Source organism: Microtus ochrogaster, chromosome 19, assembly GCF_000317375.1.
Source record: "Microtus ochrogaster isolate Prairie Vole_2 chromosome 19, MicOch1.0, whole genome shotgun sequence".
In the NCBI taxonomy this organism is placed as follows: Eukaryota; Metazoa; Chordata; class Mammalia; order Rodentia; family Cricetidae; genus Microtus; species Microtus ochrogaster.
In genome coordinates, this window is record NC_022021.1 from 6962614 (window position 1) to 6977555 (window position 14942).

At 46.3% G+C, this 14942-nt stretch overlaps 1 protein-coding gene and 1 pseudogene across 1 annotated transcript in view; one reads left to right on the forward strand and one right to left on the reverse strand.

Moving 5' to 3' along the window:
• The window catches only part of LOC101982879, a 1111-nt pseudogene extending 677 nt beyond the window's left edge, over positions 1-434 (reverse strand).
• A 1191-nt stretch (positions 435-1625) lies between these two features.
• Bhmt (betaine--homocysteine S-methyltransferase) overlaps positions 1626-14942 on the forward strand; it is a 16956-nt gene continuing 3639 nt past the window's right edge. Inside the window, exons 1-6 of the mRNA XM_005356491.2 lie at positions 1626-1921; positions 7108-7240; positions 8919-9037; positions 10394-10585; positions 10927-11074; positions 14238-14420. Of these exons, the coding sequence (XP_005356548.1) occupies positions 1889-1921; positions 7108-7240; positions 8919-9037; positions 10394-10585; positions 10927-11074; positions 14238-14420 (808 nt within the window). The 5' untranslated portion in view covers positions 1626-1888. The remainder of the gene's footprint in view (positions 1922-7107; positions 7241-8918; positions 9038-10393; positions 10586-10926; positions 11075-14237; positions 14421-14942) is intronic.

Here is a 14942-nt window from a genome sequence, read left to right on the forward strand (position 1 = left end):
ATTGGCTGCCACCAGACTGCATCGAGATAGGCCCAGGGACCCATATCCACAGGGCATGCGGGAAGCGGGGGGGGGGGGGGGGGGGGGGGGGGGGGCAGGCATCTCTCAAAGGCATAGACAAATATGGAGTTGTTTATAACCAGCAAGACAGGATGTGGTGCCATCTTGCAATGGTGATCCTGTCCGGCTCCCTGCAACCCCCTTCATGGTCACAGCCATCTGCACCTTGGGGGCTACTGCATCCACACGGGACGCCATCCGGAGCCAGTTTACACCTCCGTTCTTCTTGCGGATGGCGTTTTCGGCACACCCGCGGGCACACGCCACATTTTTCTTCTGAAGGCCTGCTTAGCCTTGGAGTCCTTCTCTGCCTTCTTGGCCAGTTTCTCTAGCTGTTTCGCTGTGAACTTCAACTGGAACAGGGTATCGTCCATGGCCACTCAGGTAGTGCACCCCTCGGGGTGGCGAAGGGGACAAGATCTTAAGGACCCGCTATATCCGGGAGGACTTCCAGGGTCGCTAGCGTTTCCAGTCGCTTGGCCTGCTCTCATGAGAAGACCCATTATGTTACAATTTTTAAAGTATTTAGGGAAAGGTAAAACAAAGAGCAGGTTAAAAACGGTCACCGTTTCATGATCAACAGACAGGTATCCTGCCCTGCACTTGAGGCTGCTTCCGGCTCCTTTCCGGTTTGCTCAGCCTTCATGTAGAACTTTAAAGTTTTCAAAGTCATTTCTGTGGGGACCAGCCGTGATAAGCTAAGTCTGGGCAGGTCACCCAAAGGAAGTTCTTTACTTCCAACCATTATCACCTGAAACTTTGGCCATCGATGAGTTTAAATGGAGTCTGGAGTCTCAGTAGTTTACCCTGAGACAATGCCTGGCAGGCTGAGATTGCCCGACCCCCACCCAAGAGCAGACCATTCAAAGGAAATACCTGGCATTCCAACTGCTGTAGATAAGGTCACCTGTCAGCACACTTCACCAGGACACCCCTAGACAAATGTCAGCCAATCAGGGGCCCTAAACCTCAGAGACCTCTCACCCCCACCTTTACTACTATAAAACCCTATTCTAATTGAGTTCGGGACGTTGGACATGCAGAGAGACTGAGTTTGCAAACTTGACTAAAATAAAGGCTCTTTGCTTTTACACGTGGGACTCTGTCTCCTTTATTGGCTTTTGTGGGGACCCCGCGAATCTGGGCATAACAATTTCCATTTTGCCCTTTACATGTGAGACCCTGTGCTTATAAGATAGTGCAGGTATTTCTATTAGAAGCCCTGTCACTAGAAACTGCCGAGTTTCTTTGACTGGGAGGACACTGAGAGCGTACCCACTTCTTGAGAACTGGCATCGAGTGCTCCTGTAAATGCCAAGTTTGTGATCCTCCTGCCAGACGTAGGTCATACAGATTACACTTTGCACCAAGCTCTTGCAGGGTATCACTTCCTCGTGTAGTGATCTTGAATCTTCGCCTTTGTCAAATATTTGGGCACTGAATGGAATTCTTAGGGGCCTGGTCTGGCAGCTTAAATGGGTCACGGGTACCTGATCCCAGATCAAGGTCAGAGACCTGCAACCAACCGGCCAAAAGGGCAGTGTGCAGACGAGCAGGCAGCGACCTCAGTATTTTTTTTTCTTATCTTGCTTCTCGGTGTTTCCACCCATCTCAGAGACCAATCTCGACATCTCCTCCTTCAGGCAGCTTCCCAGCTAGCCCCTGCCCCAAATCAAAGGCTGGTGGGCGTGTTGGACCTGGCCAAGGCTGGGGAAACCAAGCCACTGTATAAAGAGACTGCAGCCACCAGGCAACACAGGCTTTGCTACTGGACCCCACTCGCCTCCAGTCCACAGCTGTATCCAGAGCCACTTACTACATCGGAAAGATGGCACCGGTGGCCGGCAAGAAGGGCAAGAAGGTAAGTCTGCAGGGAACCTGAGGACACTCTCAGAGGCACCACCAGCTGGGCACACCCAACGTCAGTGAGGGCAGAGGGGTGTTTGGGGCCCAGCTGTGGTCCTCCTAGTTGGCGGCCTTGTATCAGAAGAGTTCTGGGTAGAACTCCTGTGTGACCTGGGGTTTCTCCTACAGAACGCACTCTAATTTCTGTTCCCGCTCCCCTCCCCCGCCCCTCACCTCCGGTTCCACTTTGGACCTGTATGTGTGGGATGATTGTCTTCTGAACCCAAGGCACCCCCGCAAACACTTCGGAAGTCAGGGCGCCCCCTCTCGCCCCTCTGATTCTCAACACTTCCTGAGAGCAGCACACTGAAGACCAGGGAGCTCTCACAGAAGCTGCTCTTGGCCCCAGGGTGGAGTTTCCCACCTAGTGGAGGTGGCCCTGGCTGGGGGCTTGCGGGGTGTCTGGAGGGGTGTCGGTGCAGGAGGAGCAGGCAGCTGCGGAGCCCACCTGACTGCCCGACGGTTCCTCGCTCACGCCACCTCTCACCGACATCCTGCCAGCTGCCGCTAGGAGATCAGGACTGTGGGGGAGTGATGGTAGGTTTTATCCACAGCTTGTTTCAAGACCACAGAAAAATGCCTCACGCGAGCACCAAAAACAGTTTCAGAAAAGAATAAGTAAATTGATTGTAAAACACCGAGGAAGGGCTGTTCGTAGAGTTCTAAAAACCAAAATACCCTCGGGTTCCACTCCTGCCTAACAAGAAGCTCGTTTCTGCTTCCCAGCGGCCTGCTGGACACGGGAGTTCAGTCCAAATCAGACCTTGTGGGTTAGAGGAAGGAGGGATGGATGGGGAGAAGGGTATAAACTCAGCTCTGATATCAAGCCCACCACAGAGGACCCCAGAAGATGGCTGGGAGACAGAAGGAGCCAGGCTGACTCAGTAAGAAAGTAAGGCATGTCCTGCTGAGATACCACCTGGTGTGCCCAGTTTGAAGGGAGAGGCACCGATTCCAAAATTCTCAGGGGAGAAAGCTAATCTTGTTCATATTTGGCAACATCGTGCCCCAGAGGGTGATGGATAAGCGTAGTATAAGAAGGCTGTACGGTTTAAGCTTTTGAATTATGGCCAGCCCATAATTTACTAAATGATGTCCCCCACCCCCACCCAGACACACACTCATTTGACCCCATTTGGAAAATCATGCATTCTAATCCACTTCCCAAACTCAAGCTTAGAAATGCCACCATTTTAAAGAACTCTAGCAGGTTCTGATGGTACGGGATGAAATCCCAGCACTCAGGAGAAAGAGGCAAGAGGATCCTAGATCAAGACCAGCCTTAGCTGCACAGTGACACAATGTCTGAAAAAAAACTGTGTGTGTGTGTGTGTGTGTGTGTGTGTGTGTGTGTGTTGGGCGTCTTTAGATAATTATCAAGAAGCAAGTGGCGTAAGGGTGCCTCCCCAATACATAAATGCTAAAATAAGGGCAGTAATATGCATGCCTGTATATCTGCATTTAAAAGATGTTACAAGGACACATAGTCACTGCAGAAAAACAAATGGTTAAAATACAAAGAAAAGAGCCTGCAATTGTATTGATATATATTCTGCTAGTTCCCTAGGCTGATCCGTGCTTTTAAAAAATAAGCTGCTGTTACATATACTCCTTTGTAAAAATTTCACACAAACTAAGTGAGTCCAAGTTTTCATTACTATGCCTTAGAGAGCCCTGAAACAAAAATGCCTCTGATCTGCAAGCCCCTTGCCCGAGGACAGACAGTTCCTGAAATGCTGGAAGCTGTTGTTTACGGGAGATAACAACTCACAAGTTTTCACTCCCCTAAACAAGTGTGTTCGAGGATTTTGCACCAAATGTGCTCGCTCACGTGTGGGTGGGAGGTTCACAGACTGGAGGTTTGTCAGGATGTATGCTTGCCCCATGAGAAACGCAATGAATTATGGGTTTTCCTTCTTACGCCGCTACAGACTGTGAGTCTGGGCCATTTCCTGTTGTTCTGGGTATGGACCTTACCAGAGCCCATCTCCCTGGCCAGTATTTAATTAAGTCTCGATTCAAATTTGTTCTAAACTGTGGAAGTGGTCTTAGTCTCAGGCAGTGGATTAACAAAACAGCATTGCACGGTTTAGCTTAGGAACAAAGAAATTCTGATGTCTAGGGAAGTTTTTAATCTAAGAGTATGCTGGCATAATCACTAAACAGTATGATCGGCATGATAATTAAATCACCACTCCCCCTATTTCCAAAGATCAGATTCCTGGCCGTTCTGTATATTAAAATGTTGTGTTGCTAAAACTTGAGAATATGTTCAGTGAGCACTGGTAACTGCCACAATCTCACTAGTTCTTTCTGCCCAGAGCAACTCATAGCTTATTTCTGGGACCATAGTTCATGTGACTGATACATACATACATATATAACACATACATATACAATTATGTATATAGAACATGTATGTATGTGTGTATACACGTACACCTATATACTACATGTGTATACTTGTTAAGTTTAGACATAGTATTTAGACACATTATAGTCATGATGAATATTTGGCTTTCAAGATTGCACAAGAGCAACTCTGTATCTTTACAGCTGTTTGTTAACTCACAGACTCCCAGGCTTGAAAGTGTTTGGGGTCTGAAAGGAGGAGAAAGCAGCAGGGAGCACACATCCTCATGTAATTTCCAGCTCCGCCCTGAAAATGTCAACAGTTTCTCGCTGAGCACTTGCTATCAAAATGGCTTGGGTGGGATGGAGAGGCAGAGGGCTAAAATGAAGGAGGCTTTCAGAAGATGGGAGGAGTTTTGGTGTGAAAGCCTGTGACTCCTCGAGCGGTTCGTGCAGCCCGTGTTCTCGCCTTGTTTCTAAAAACCCACAGATGCGGCTGGTAAACAGAATGTAGTAAGCGTGCACACTGCAATATGTCCCCAGAACGATTCCCTTTCTCAGCGCTGCCCCGCCCCCTCACCTCTATCTGCAATCAAAGCGCTGCCCCGCCCCCTCACCTCTATCTGCAATCAGATCTAGAAGCAGCGGTCGAGATAGTCATAAGGACCTTGAATCAATTATTCACAGACTCTGGGCTTTAATTCCCCATTTCTAAAATCAGAGCGAGAACTAGGATATGTTTAATTTAAAGCTCATGATTCTTAGAAACCGCAAAAACAGTTATACTAGTAAATTACTTTTGAATCCATAAAACCCCTTTCCAATTCACAATTCAGAATCCATCTCTTGCACCTGAGCACAGTGGCAATCATTCCACAGCAGTGAAATGGAAGAGCTCTGGGGAGTGGACTGGAAACCGTCCACGAGTGCCGTGCCTGTCACTTCCCTGTCCTTGGCACGGGATACAGGATGTGCGTACTTACAAACTCGTGGGTGCGTGACAGATCTGCCGCTGCAGAGCATGCCAAGCACGGAGCCCACGAGTGATTTGGCCACCTCTGTTCTGGCTGTACCAGGTGTCATGTGACTTTTCAGTCTTCTACCAGACGGCATTCTATGCTGCCCCAACCTCTCTGGCAGTGTTAACCTTCTCTCTAGTTTCCTGATAGAGCAAGAAGGCTGTCTGTCGTCCTTTAATACGCACCGCTGGTGATGGCTCTCAGTAGCAGAGTGCTTGCCTACCATGCGCAAGATCCCAGGTTAAATTCCCAGCCCTTCTAAAAATGAAAAAAGATGTGCTTCATCAGAGTGGCCATAGTTTACAATCTATTATGTGTTTTATAAGGAGCTAGAGGAAAAGAATTTAAGGATCCCAACCCTCCTAATGATAAATAATTGAATGAAATTGAAATCCTAATTGCCCCAATTTGCTCATTATTCACTGTGTATATGAACTGGATTATCATTTTATGCCCACAAGTATGTAAAAATTTAAATATATATATATATATATATATATATATATATATATATATATATATATATATATATATGCAAATGGGAAAATATGTGCTCTTCTTTTATGCTGCTGGGGATAGAACCCTGAGTCTCAGGCATGTTAGGCAAATGCCTTACCACTTTGCTATACATCCAAGTACTTCTCCGTGTGTACTGAAAGACTCCCAGGCTCTGCACATACCACAAACCCAGTGCATACACACAAGTGTGCCAGTTTTCAATAGCTGAGCATTCTAAATAAATTAATGTATAAAATACATAATAGATTGATGTATATAATTCATATGTATGTTTCTGATGTTGATGCAAAAACCCAGCTCTCACCCCACAGGGATGAGACGTTTATTCTGGAGTCGATCACTCTGAGTTATTATGGCTCAGGTCACTCTAAGCTCCACGTTCCACTTTTGTGCTTGTTTGGTGAAGTTTTATAGCCATACAACAAAGATGGTCATAAGTCAAGGAGCTCTTTCAATACATTGGTGGAAACATTAGGTAGGCCAGTTACAGCAGAGCAGAGAATCTCTGCTACTGCCTCAGACACTATCCCAGTGCAGAGAAACACTGTTACTGGCCTCAGACACTATCCCAGTGCAGAGAAACACTGTTACTGGCCTCAGACACTATCCCAGTGCTGGCAGAGCAGAGAAACACTGTTACTGGCCTCAGACACTATCCCAGTTACTGCAGAGCAGAGAAACACTGTTACTGGCCTCAGACACTATCCATTAGCATTCATAGACCATTGGCAGCTTGGAAACTGGGGGTCTGTTCCAGAGTGTTTACCTAGTGGTCACAATGATGTTAGGTCATATGTACATACACATGAAGACAATTAATGGTCATAAGAGGAGCAAACATCTGAGATAATTTGGCTCTGGACTTCAACATTTGAACCTCTCCTCATGACTGAAGTTCTTTTTTTTAATTAGTTTATTTATTTTTTGTATATGAATGCCATATCTGCTTGTACACCTTTATGACAAAAGAGGGCATCAGTTCCCACTAGAGATGGTCGTGAGCCACCATGTGGTTGCTGGGAATTGAACTCAGGACCTCTGAAAGAGCAGCCAGTGCTCCTAACCGCTGAGCCATCTCTCCAGCACTGTCACTGAAGTTATAACTAGCTAGTCATCCTCGCGAAGGTGGAAACTCATTCACACTAAGAGTGCTAAAGGAACTACACTTTTCGAGAATACGTTTGCAAAAGCACTAAAGGTAGAACTTCTCTTTGAAACTCATCTTCCTTCTCTTCCTCGTCTGGAAATTCAGGGCATCCTAGAACGTTTAAATGCTGGAGAAGTTGTGATTGGAGATGGAGGATTTGTCTTTGCCCTGGAAAAGAGGGGCTATGTAAAGGCTGGACCCTGGACCCCGGAAGCGGCTGTGGAGCACCCGGAGGCAGGTTGGTGAATGCTCCGTTCTAAACTATGGTACTGTGTGCTATGTTGAATGAACTGCAAAGCCAACCATGAGACAGGAACATGCTTGCAGGGTTTCCCATACCTGCTACTGAACCTGAGCTCTTGCTGCTAAGGACAAAGGCCGTGCCTGCTTCTATTGGTGGCCACCTGAATCCTGCCCTTCACTTTAGATGAGTCTAGAACTTGGATCATTGTCTTTTTCTCTGTGCCCCCCCCCCAATCTATGTATATCCAGTATTCATAAAGGCAATCCACTCTGCAGTTTGGTAACGCCTGAATCTCCTCTCCAGTGAACTTTTGCTTTGTCATACCTCAGCCACCCACCCTAAAATTTGCCATTACCAAGAGACACCCACCTAGCATGTGCTGACAACAAGCCCCATTTTGCTCCCACCTCCAGTCTTCCATTCTGCCTCTGTAGTTTTCCCATTCCTCCGTCTCATGAAGACGCTCCACCTTTCATTCCAACCAGCTCAGAGTCTGATCATTCTCCCCCAAGTGTCTATCATTCTCTTATACAAGTTAGGGTCCATGGTGCCACACGGTGTCCCTCCATCGTGATTAGCCAACTAGTTCTGTTCACACTACTGCAGCCCAGGCCTGTCTGCGGTCTGCTGTCCCCGTCTATACCCTCCCCGTGTGCCTTCTTCCCACTCTTGAAACCACCAACCAATAGTGACCAGAAAGTGCTGCTGGGATTAAAGGCTTGTCCCACCACCACCCAGCTGAGAACTCACATCTCATAAGGAGGAGGCAAAGTGAACCCCCAAAATGGGGCGTCTTTTTAAATCTCAAAACCGGGCCCCAGGGATGCACTTCCTCCATCAAGGCCACACCTCTCAATCCTTCCTAAATAGCTCCACCCACCGGGGACCACGTATTCAAATATGAACCTGGGGAGTGTGAGCCTTCTCAATCAAACCACCACAGGACACTTTCTCAAAAAACAATCAAACAAAAACTCAAAATCATCTTGTTAAAAAAAAAAAAAAAAACACTGGGCTAATCACATACTATCCCTGAGGTCCGGAGCATGATCTTTGGGGTACCAGATTTACACTCTGTTTGTTCCCTTTTCAACTTTATGTCTTGCCACTCTCCAGCATCTCTTTGGTGTTCCTTCATTCCCCCAAACGCCAAACCTGACCTTTCATTGTGTTTGCTCAGGCTGCTGCTACTGCAGGGACTTCCCTTCCCCACCTCCACCCGGCAAGAACCTGGACAGTTCCAACCTGCAGCCCCAGTGACTTCCTTTCCCCGTGGTAGGAAGTAGCTTCTGCAGAGCCCCTCCACACACTGCTTTGGTCAGGTGTCCTTGAATGGATCATAGATTTCCCAAGGACAAGACAAGATTGTCCCCCTCGTGTTTATTGGTGACTTTCACAAAGAATCAGTAAGTGGAGAGCAAGTTGACAATGAGCAGACTAAACCAAGAACACAGCACCATAACCCCTGCCCTCTCCAGCCACCCGACCATCCAGCCATGACAGTCTTGAGAGAGGTTCCAAGAGACCCAGAGTTCCCCCTCCTTAAGCCCAGATGTGTGAGTGCCGAGCCGCTGAAACAGCCATTCTGATGTCTGCTCACCTGAGAGCTCTCTAGAAAGCGTCGCACGTGGGTGAGTGGGTGACCTGACAGCTTCGCTTGTGCCCTTCCCAGTTCGCCAGCTTCACAGGGAGTTCCTCAGAGCCGGCGCAAACGTCATGCAGACCTTCACGTTCTACGCCAGCGAGGACAAGCTGGAGAACAGAGGGAACTACGTGGCGGAGAAAATATCCGTGAGTACCGCGCACCCCGGCCACCGCCTGTGAAGGACCACACAGACACACCACTCCCAAGAGAAAAGATGGAGTTTTGCTTTCTTACCGAGATAAGAGACCTGTGACTCACTCTCGGGACTGAGGTGCTCGTGTTAGGATGAACGGGAAGGCATTTATGAAGCAATGTATCCTGCTCCTCCATTGCTAAGCAAAGTGCAGTCTTTGCAAGTCCACACATCTCCCCCGTTTCTGAGACAGGCTCTCATTATGCAGCCTGGAACTCACAGAGATCTGCCTGCCTCTGCCTCCCAAGTCTGGGATCAGAGGTGTGCAGAGCACAGGGGGGCAGCAGCCTGAGCAGCTGCGGTAGCTTCTGTTGGGGTCAAAGCACTTGCCCACCAAGGCTGAGATTTTGTCCTTTCTAAAATGCAGTGGGAGTTCTAAAATTCCAGCAGCTGAAATGACCTGTGGTACTGGATGTCCTGGGGGTTTTCTTTAGTGTGTGTGTGTGTGTGTGTGTGTGTGTGTGTGTGTGTGTTGGGTTTTTCGGATGGTGGTTGGTTGATTAGCTTTGTTTTTTTAAGGATAAAGTGGGATTTTGTGGTTGTTGTCTGCAGAGTGAGGGGTGGAACCAAGTCCCTCAGACACGCTGCCCTGCCCACAAGTGACACCCCAGGTCAGGTGGTCCCATGTGCACCCCTAGCCACTCAGGAGACTGAAGTAAGAGCATCACATAGACCCAGGAGTTGAAGGGGACAGGGTGAGACCATCTCAGCACGAAACAAGCTGGCCCGGGTTGCGCATGCCTGTGATCCCAGCACTTGGGACATGAAGGCAGGGGTATCAAGAGTTGGAGGACATCCTGGGCTAAATGAGACTCTGCTTCAAAAAACCAAATGGAAATGCATCCTCTGGGCCAGTTCAATCTTACATGTCTAAGAGATTAGAATGTGCCTTACTAGGTGTGTATTTATTGCTGTGTGAGATAAATACATACATAGTCATGAACTTAGTCATCATCCTAACTGAATTTTAGTCTTATTAATAGTAAAAGCTATTACCCATTGTCACCACTACAACAGTTCAGGCTAGGTGTTAGAAAATTCTTTTTTAGTTCTTTTTTCATGTAAAAACTGCTAATCCTCTCATAGATTTTTGACAGAGCTGGAGCCTAGATATGACCACTGTGTTCATTGTGGCTTTCGTGATTACTAATGTAGTTTTAAAAACGTCTGGGCTCCATACACCATTGATCTACATAACCCTTGTTTCCTGGGATAAAGGCAGTGATTTTAAAAGTAAAACTGAAAGGTGGGCATAATTCTTTTTAATTTCATGTGTAAATTGAGATGTGTCCTCCACTTCCCACCCTAGGGTCAGAAGGTCAATGAAGCTGCCTGTGACATTGCGCGGCAGGTGGCAGATGAAGGAGACGCTTTGGTGGCGGGAGGTGTGAGTCAGACACCTTCATACCTTAGCTGCAAGAGCGAAATAGAAGTAAAGAAAATATTCCAGCAGCAGCTGGAGGTCTTCATGAAGAAGAATGTGGACTTCCTCATTGCCGAGGTAAGCGAGGAGTTCCATGGCCAGACCCCTTTCTATTACCTTCTGCTCTCGTGATGTCAGCGTGGGATGATGGTCAAATCTCAATGAGGAACGATAACATTTAGCTTCTGAGATCTTTTTCCATCTCAGACTTGTGCTAGCGTTGACTCAGTTGGTCTAACACAGTAATTTTCAAACGTTTTTCTTCAATTTACACTAACAAACTGTCACTCTGTCCTCTTCTGTGTCACAAATGCTTAGTAAATAGGTTATCATTAGATGGGTCCTTAAGTAATAATAGATAATAATAATAAATATAATGGGAAACATGACTAAGGTGTTCTGCCCTTCACTGATTTCAGTATTTTGAGCACGTGGAAGAAGCTGTGTGGGCAGTAGAAGTATTAAAAACATCTGGGAAACCTGTGGCTGCTACCATGTGCATCGGGCCTGAAGGAGACCTGCATGGCGTGTCCCCCGGAGAGTGTGCAGTGCGGCTGGTGAAAGCAGGTGACGATAGATTTCCCTTTGCCCAGTTCGCCTCTAGTGAACTTTTAAAACAACATAGAGAAAACGCACGCTGTTTCAAGAATCCACACATGCTATGGCATGTACCAAGGAAATACATACAGAAAAGCCACAGATTTACTTTGTATACATGTGGAGGGATATGCATGTCTACGTGTTCGTGTGTGTGTGTGTGTGTGTGTGTGTGTGTGCGCACATGGCGTGCGTGTGCACATGTCGAGGCCCAAGGTGACTGCTGGATGTTTACCTCCTGTATTGCTCTTTGCCTTACTTCTTAAGACAGGGTCTCTTGCTGAACCTGGAGCTCATGGGTTAGCTAGACTGGCTTGGCCACTGAGCTCCTGGAAGCCACTCACAACACCACTAATGCTACAGGCGTGTGCCACTGCGCCCAGCTTTGTACGTGGGTGCTGGGGATCTGAACTTGGGACTCATTGAGTCATCTCTCAAACTCATGAAATTTATGGTTTTAAGGAACGATAAAATTTCATTCTTGGATCCCCAAGCCACAAATACATGGCAGCCTTCGGAAAGGGGCAGCCAGACATATGGCTGGAGGTTTAACGCTTAGAAATAAGAAGTATGTTTGGGTAAGTCAGAAGAAACGTTAGGAGAAATTGTGTTTTATTTAAACGTGTCTCAAGTTGAGACTCTTTAAACATTAATAACTTCAAAGTTAGTTGTCTCTTTGCCAAAATTTTTCCTTTCTTATGGTGGCCAGCTTGCTTTGCTTCGTGTAATTGGTATAATAAATCAAGAGAAACTTTGATATGAAATACTGACCACCTAATATATCTTTTTATCCAATTTCTGTTCCTAACATTGGGTTTCATTTCAATTAGGGGGAACTCACAGGCTGTTTTCTAAACTGTCGCATTTTAAATCCAAGTTATAACTCAGTGTCATAGGAAGAGCGAACCCAGTCTGAACTGGAGACACTTCGGTGATGTGTTTTATTTATGATTCTTATCCACCTCCTGATTTTTCATAAAAATCATTTTTATACTTGTCATTAACAGTAACAAATATTTATATTTAGGAAGGAATTGTATAATCCTAATTTTATGGAAAATATAAAATGAGGGGGGTAAGTTAGCTTTCTTCAAGAGGATCGGAGGACACACCATCATTTGTGTCAGTGACTGGCAGGCATGCGGGGCCTGCAGCTAGGCCTCGCCCATCATTCTGCTGGCCTTTTGCATTCTGTGCTTCGGTTATAGCCGTCACGGGTCCTCACTTATTTCATTCATCTGTTTAAAGTCTAGCCCCTCACTAGATTAACATCTGTATGGTGGAGACCAGGTCTGTCTAGGTCAGCCTTGAGCACCCTGTGGCTAGACAAGTGCCTATCCCAGCATGGGTTTTTAATAACCCCTGTCTAACAAACCCAATCCATCTTCCAATGTTTAGCTCCAATTTTATTTCCATGTGTCTGGAATGATCATCCCTGCCCTTAAAGTGCGTCGCTTTCTACGTATGCCACTCATTTTGAATATCTTCATTTGATAGCTTTCCATCTGTGAAAATGCTGCTAGTCAGATGTATTTAGAATATGCCATGCTAAACCTAGGTGTGCATGGATCTCCACTGCACACCTAGCAGAATCTTTGACACCTCTTTCTATTGTGTCAACATCCAAGAAGAAAATGCAATGAATAGCCATTACCTAGTTTAATTCATCATAAAATATTACGTTGCATCCATGGGCCAAATTTTGCAAAGTCCTGAGCTAAAATATAAAGTCTATGACATCAGAGACCATATTATATTTATATTTCCTCTTATAAGGAAACTTACATCTAGCAAGTATCTAGGAAATAGCCAACCAACATATAATTAATAAATCAGTACAATAAAAGTAAACAAAGAAAGAGAAACTATGGGCATTTCACATTCAAAATCAAAGTAAAAAGATCAAGATCCAGGTGAAAATGGGTGTGTGTGCGCCCCTATAAGCTCAGTGCCAGGGAAGCTGCAGCAGGAGGATTGCTTCGAGTTTGAGACCAGCCTAGGCTACAAAGAGAGACTTGGTAAGATGATAAACAAACAGAGCTAGGTTGGATGGCTCTCACTGAGGCCAGGTGGCCAGCATGCTCCTGCCTGAGACTGGCCTGTCCCCACACTCGACCCCTAACGCGGTGCTTGCAGTTTTGCACGGCAAGGCCAAAGGTTTGGTGGGCACTGGATTTTGCTATCACAGCGGGTGCTAACTGAGCCATCTCCTTCAACCCTTTGCCAAAGTTTTTAAATTCAAAAAGAAGAAAGAGAAGCTCTATTGGGAATTCCTCTCGTTTTAAGAAGATAGAACAACAGCATGCTGTCCCTTCAAACCTTATGGATGAGGAAATTTTCAAAATCATACCTAATGGTTGACTGATCATGCTGGGTCCAGACACAAGACATAATTGACTATAAAGCATCTAAAACATATTTTGTCTCATTTAATCAAACATCACAACCACAGATTTCAGAAGAACACGTTAAGGTGACAGCTTCTCGTAGCTTCCAGTCCAAGAGGCTGACATGCAAATGAGACCGTTGGGTGTTAGCCATTTAGTCACCTCAAGTCAAAAGAGGTTTTGGAGATTTTTTTCCCCACACCCCTAATTCTAGACACAAAATTCTTTCTCAAAAATAGAGTTCCAAAATAAACTTTTTCCCTAAATGACTTTCTGCTACTGTGCCCAAGAAGCCCTTGTGAGTTTGTTAGACTTGCCTGGTGAGAGAGGGCATTTATTCCGGCTTCAGATGAACAGCATGGTGGGGAACACAGGTGCCACCCGGCAGCTAAGAGTGTTAAAAAATTATTGTGCTTGCCACATAATGTCAAACACTGAAAAATTGACTGCTGAAATTTAAAGTTAAAAAAAAAAAGCTGTAACAATGATTAAAAAAAAAAAAAGATGGACAGCCCAGTGTACTTAAGTGACACTTCAATTATACGAGATTCTTCCAAGTGCTTTTCTCAGAGAACACTTCCTGGCTGCCAGCCATCGCTCTTGCTCGCAGCTCACACAGGTTAGGTGTGCCGTGAAGACCGACTGCCATTCTTCAGTTTGTCGCTGAGTACAAGCTTCCCGCTGGAGACAGGAACCCACCAGATCCTGGTGTCTCCCGCATGCTGACACGTCCCTCTCGCTTACAGGAGCCGCTATCGTCGGTGTGAACTGCCACTTTGACCCCACCACCAGCCTACACACTGTGCGCCTCATGAAGGAGGGTCTGGAAGGCGCGCGGCTGAAAGCCTACCTGATGAGCCAGCCCTTGGCCTACCATACTCCCGACTGCGGCAAACAGGGCTTTATTGATCTCCCCGAGTTCCCCTTTGGTAAGACAGACGTTTTTATAAATTGTCTCAATCTCTTTGCCTGAGGAATCCTGGATGAATTTATAGAGCCAGGGAATTTTTGTCATGGAGAGAAATGGCTGTATCGTCATCTCTTGCCCCCCCCCCCTTCCTGTCCCTCCAGCCAAAACTCCCATCCTATTGGGAAAGGAAGGACAAATAGAACCACTAAGAGAAACAATAACCGTGAATTCAAGAGTGAAACCAGTGACACGTGCCTTACAGTTGATGAAAAGGATGTCCTCTGGGGTGGGGGTCTGTGGGGAGCTCTGTCACTGAGGTGTGTGACCTTAGGCAACAGCCAATAGCCTTTCATCCCTATTTTTTATTTTTTTAATCACAAAAGTAAGGTTAAATGACTTATTTTCAAAGTCCTATTCCTGCTTCAAAAAATATGTTAAGGCCAGGAGGTGGTGGCACATGCCTTTAATCCCAGCACTCGGGAGGCAGAGGCAGGCAGATCTCTGGGAGTTCGAGGCCAGCCTGGTCTACAAGAGCTAGTTC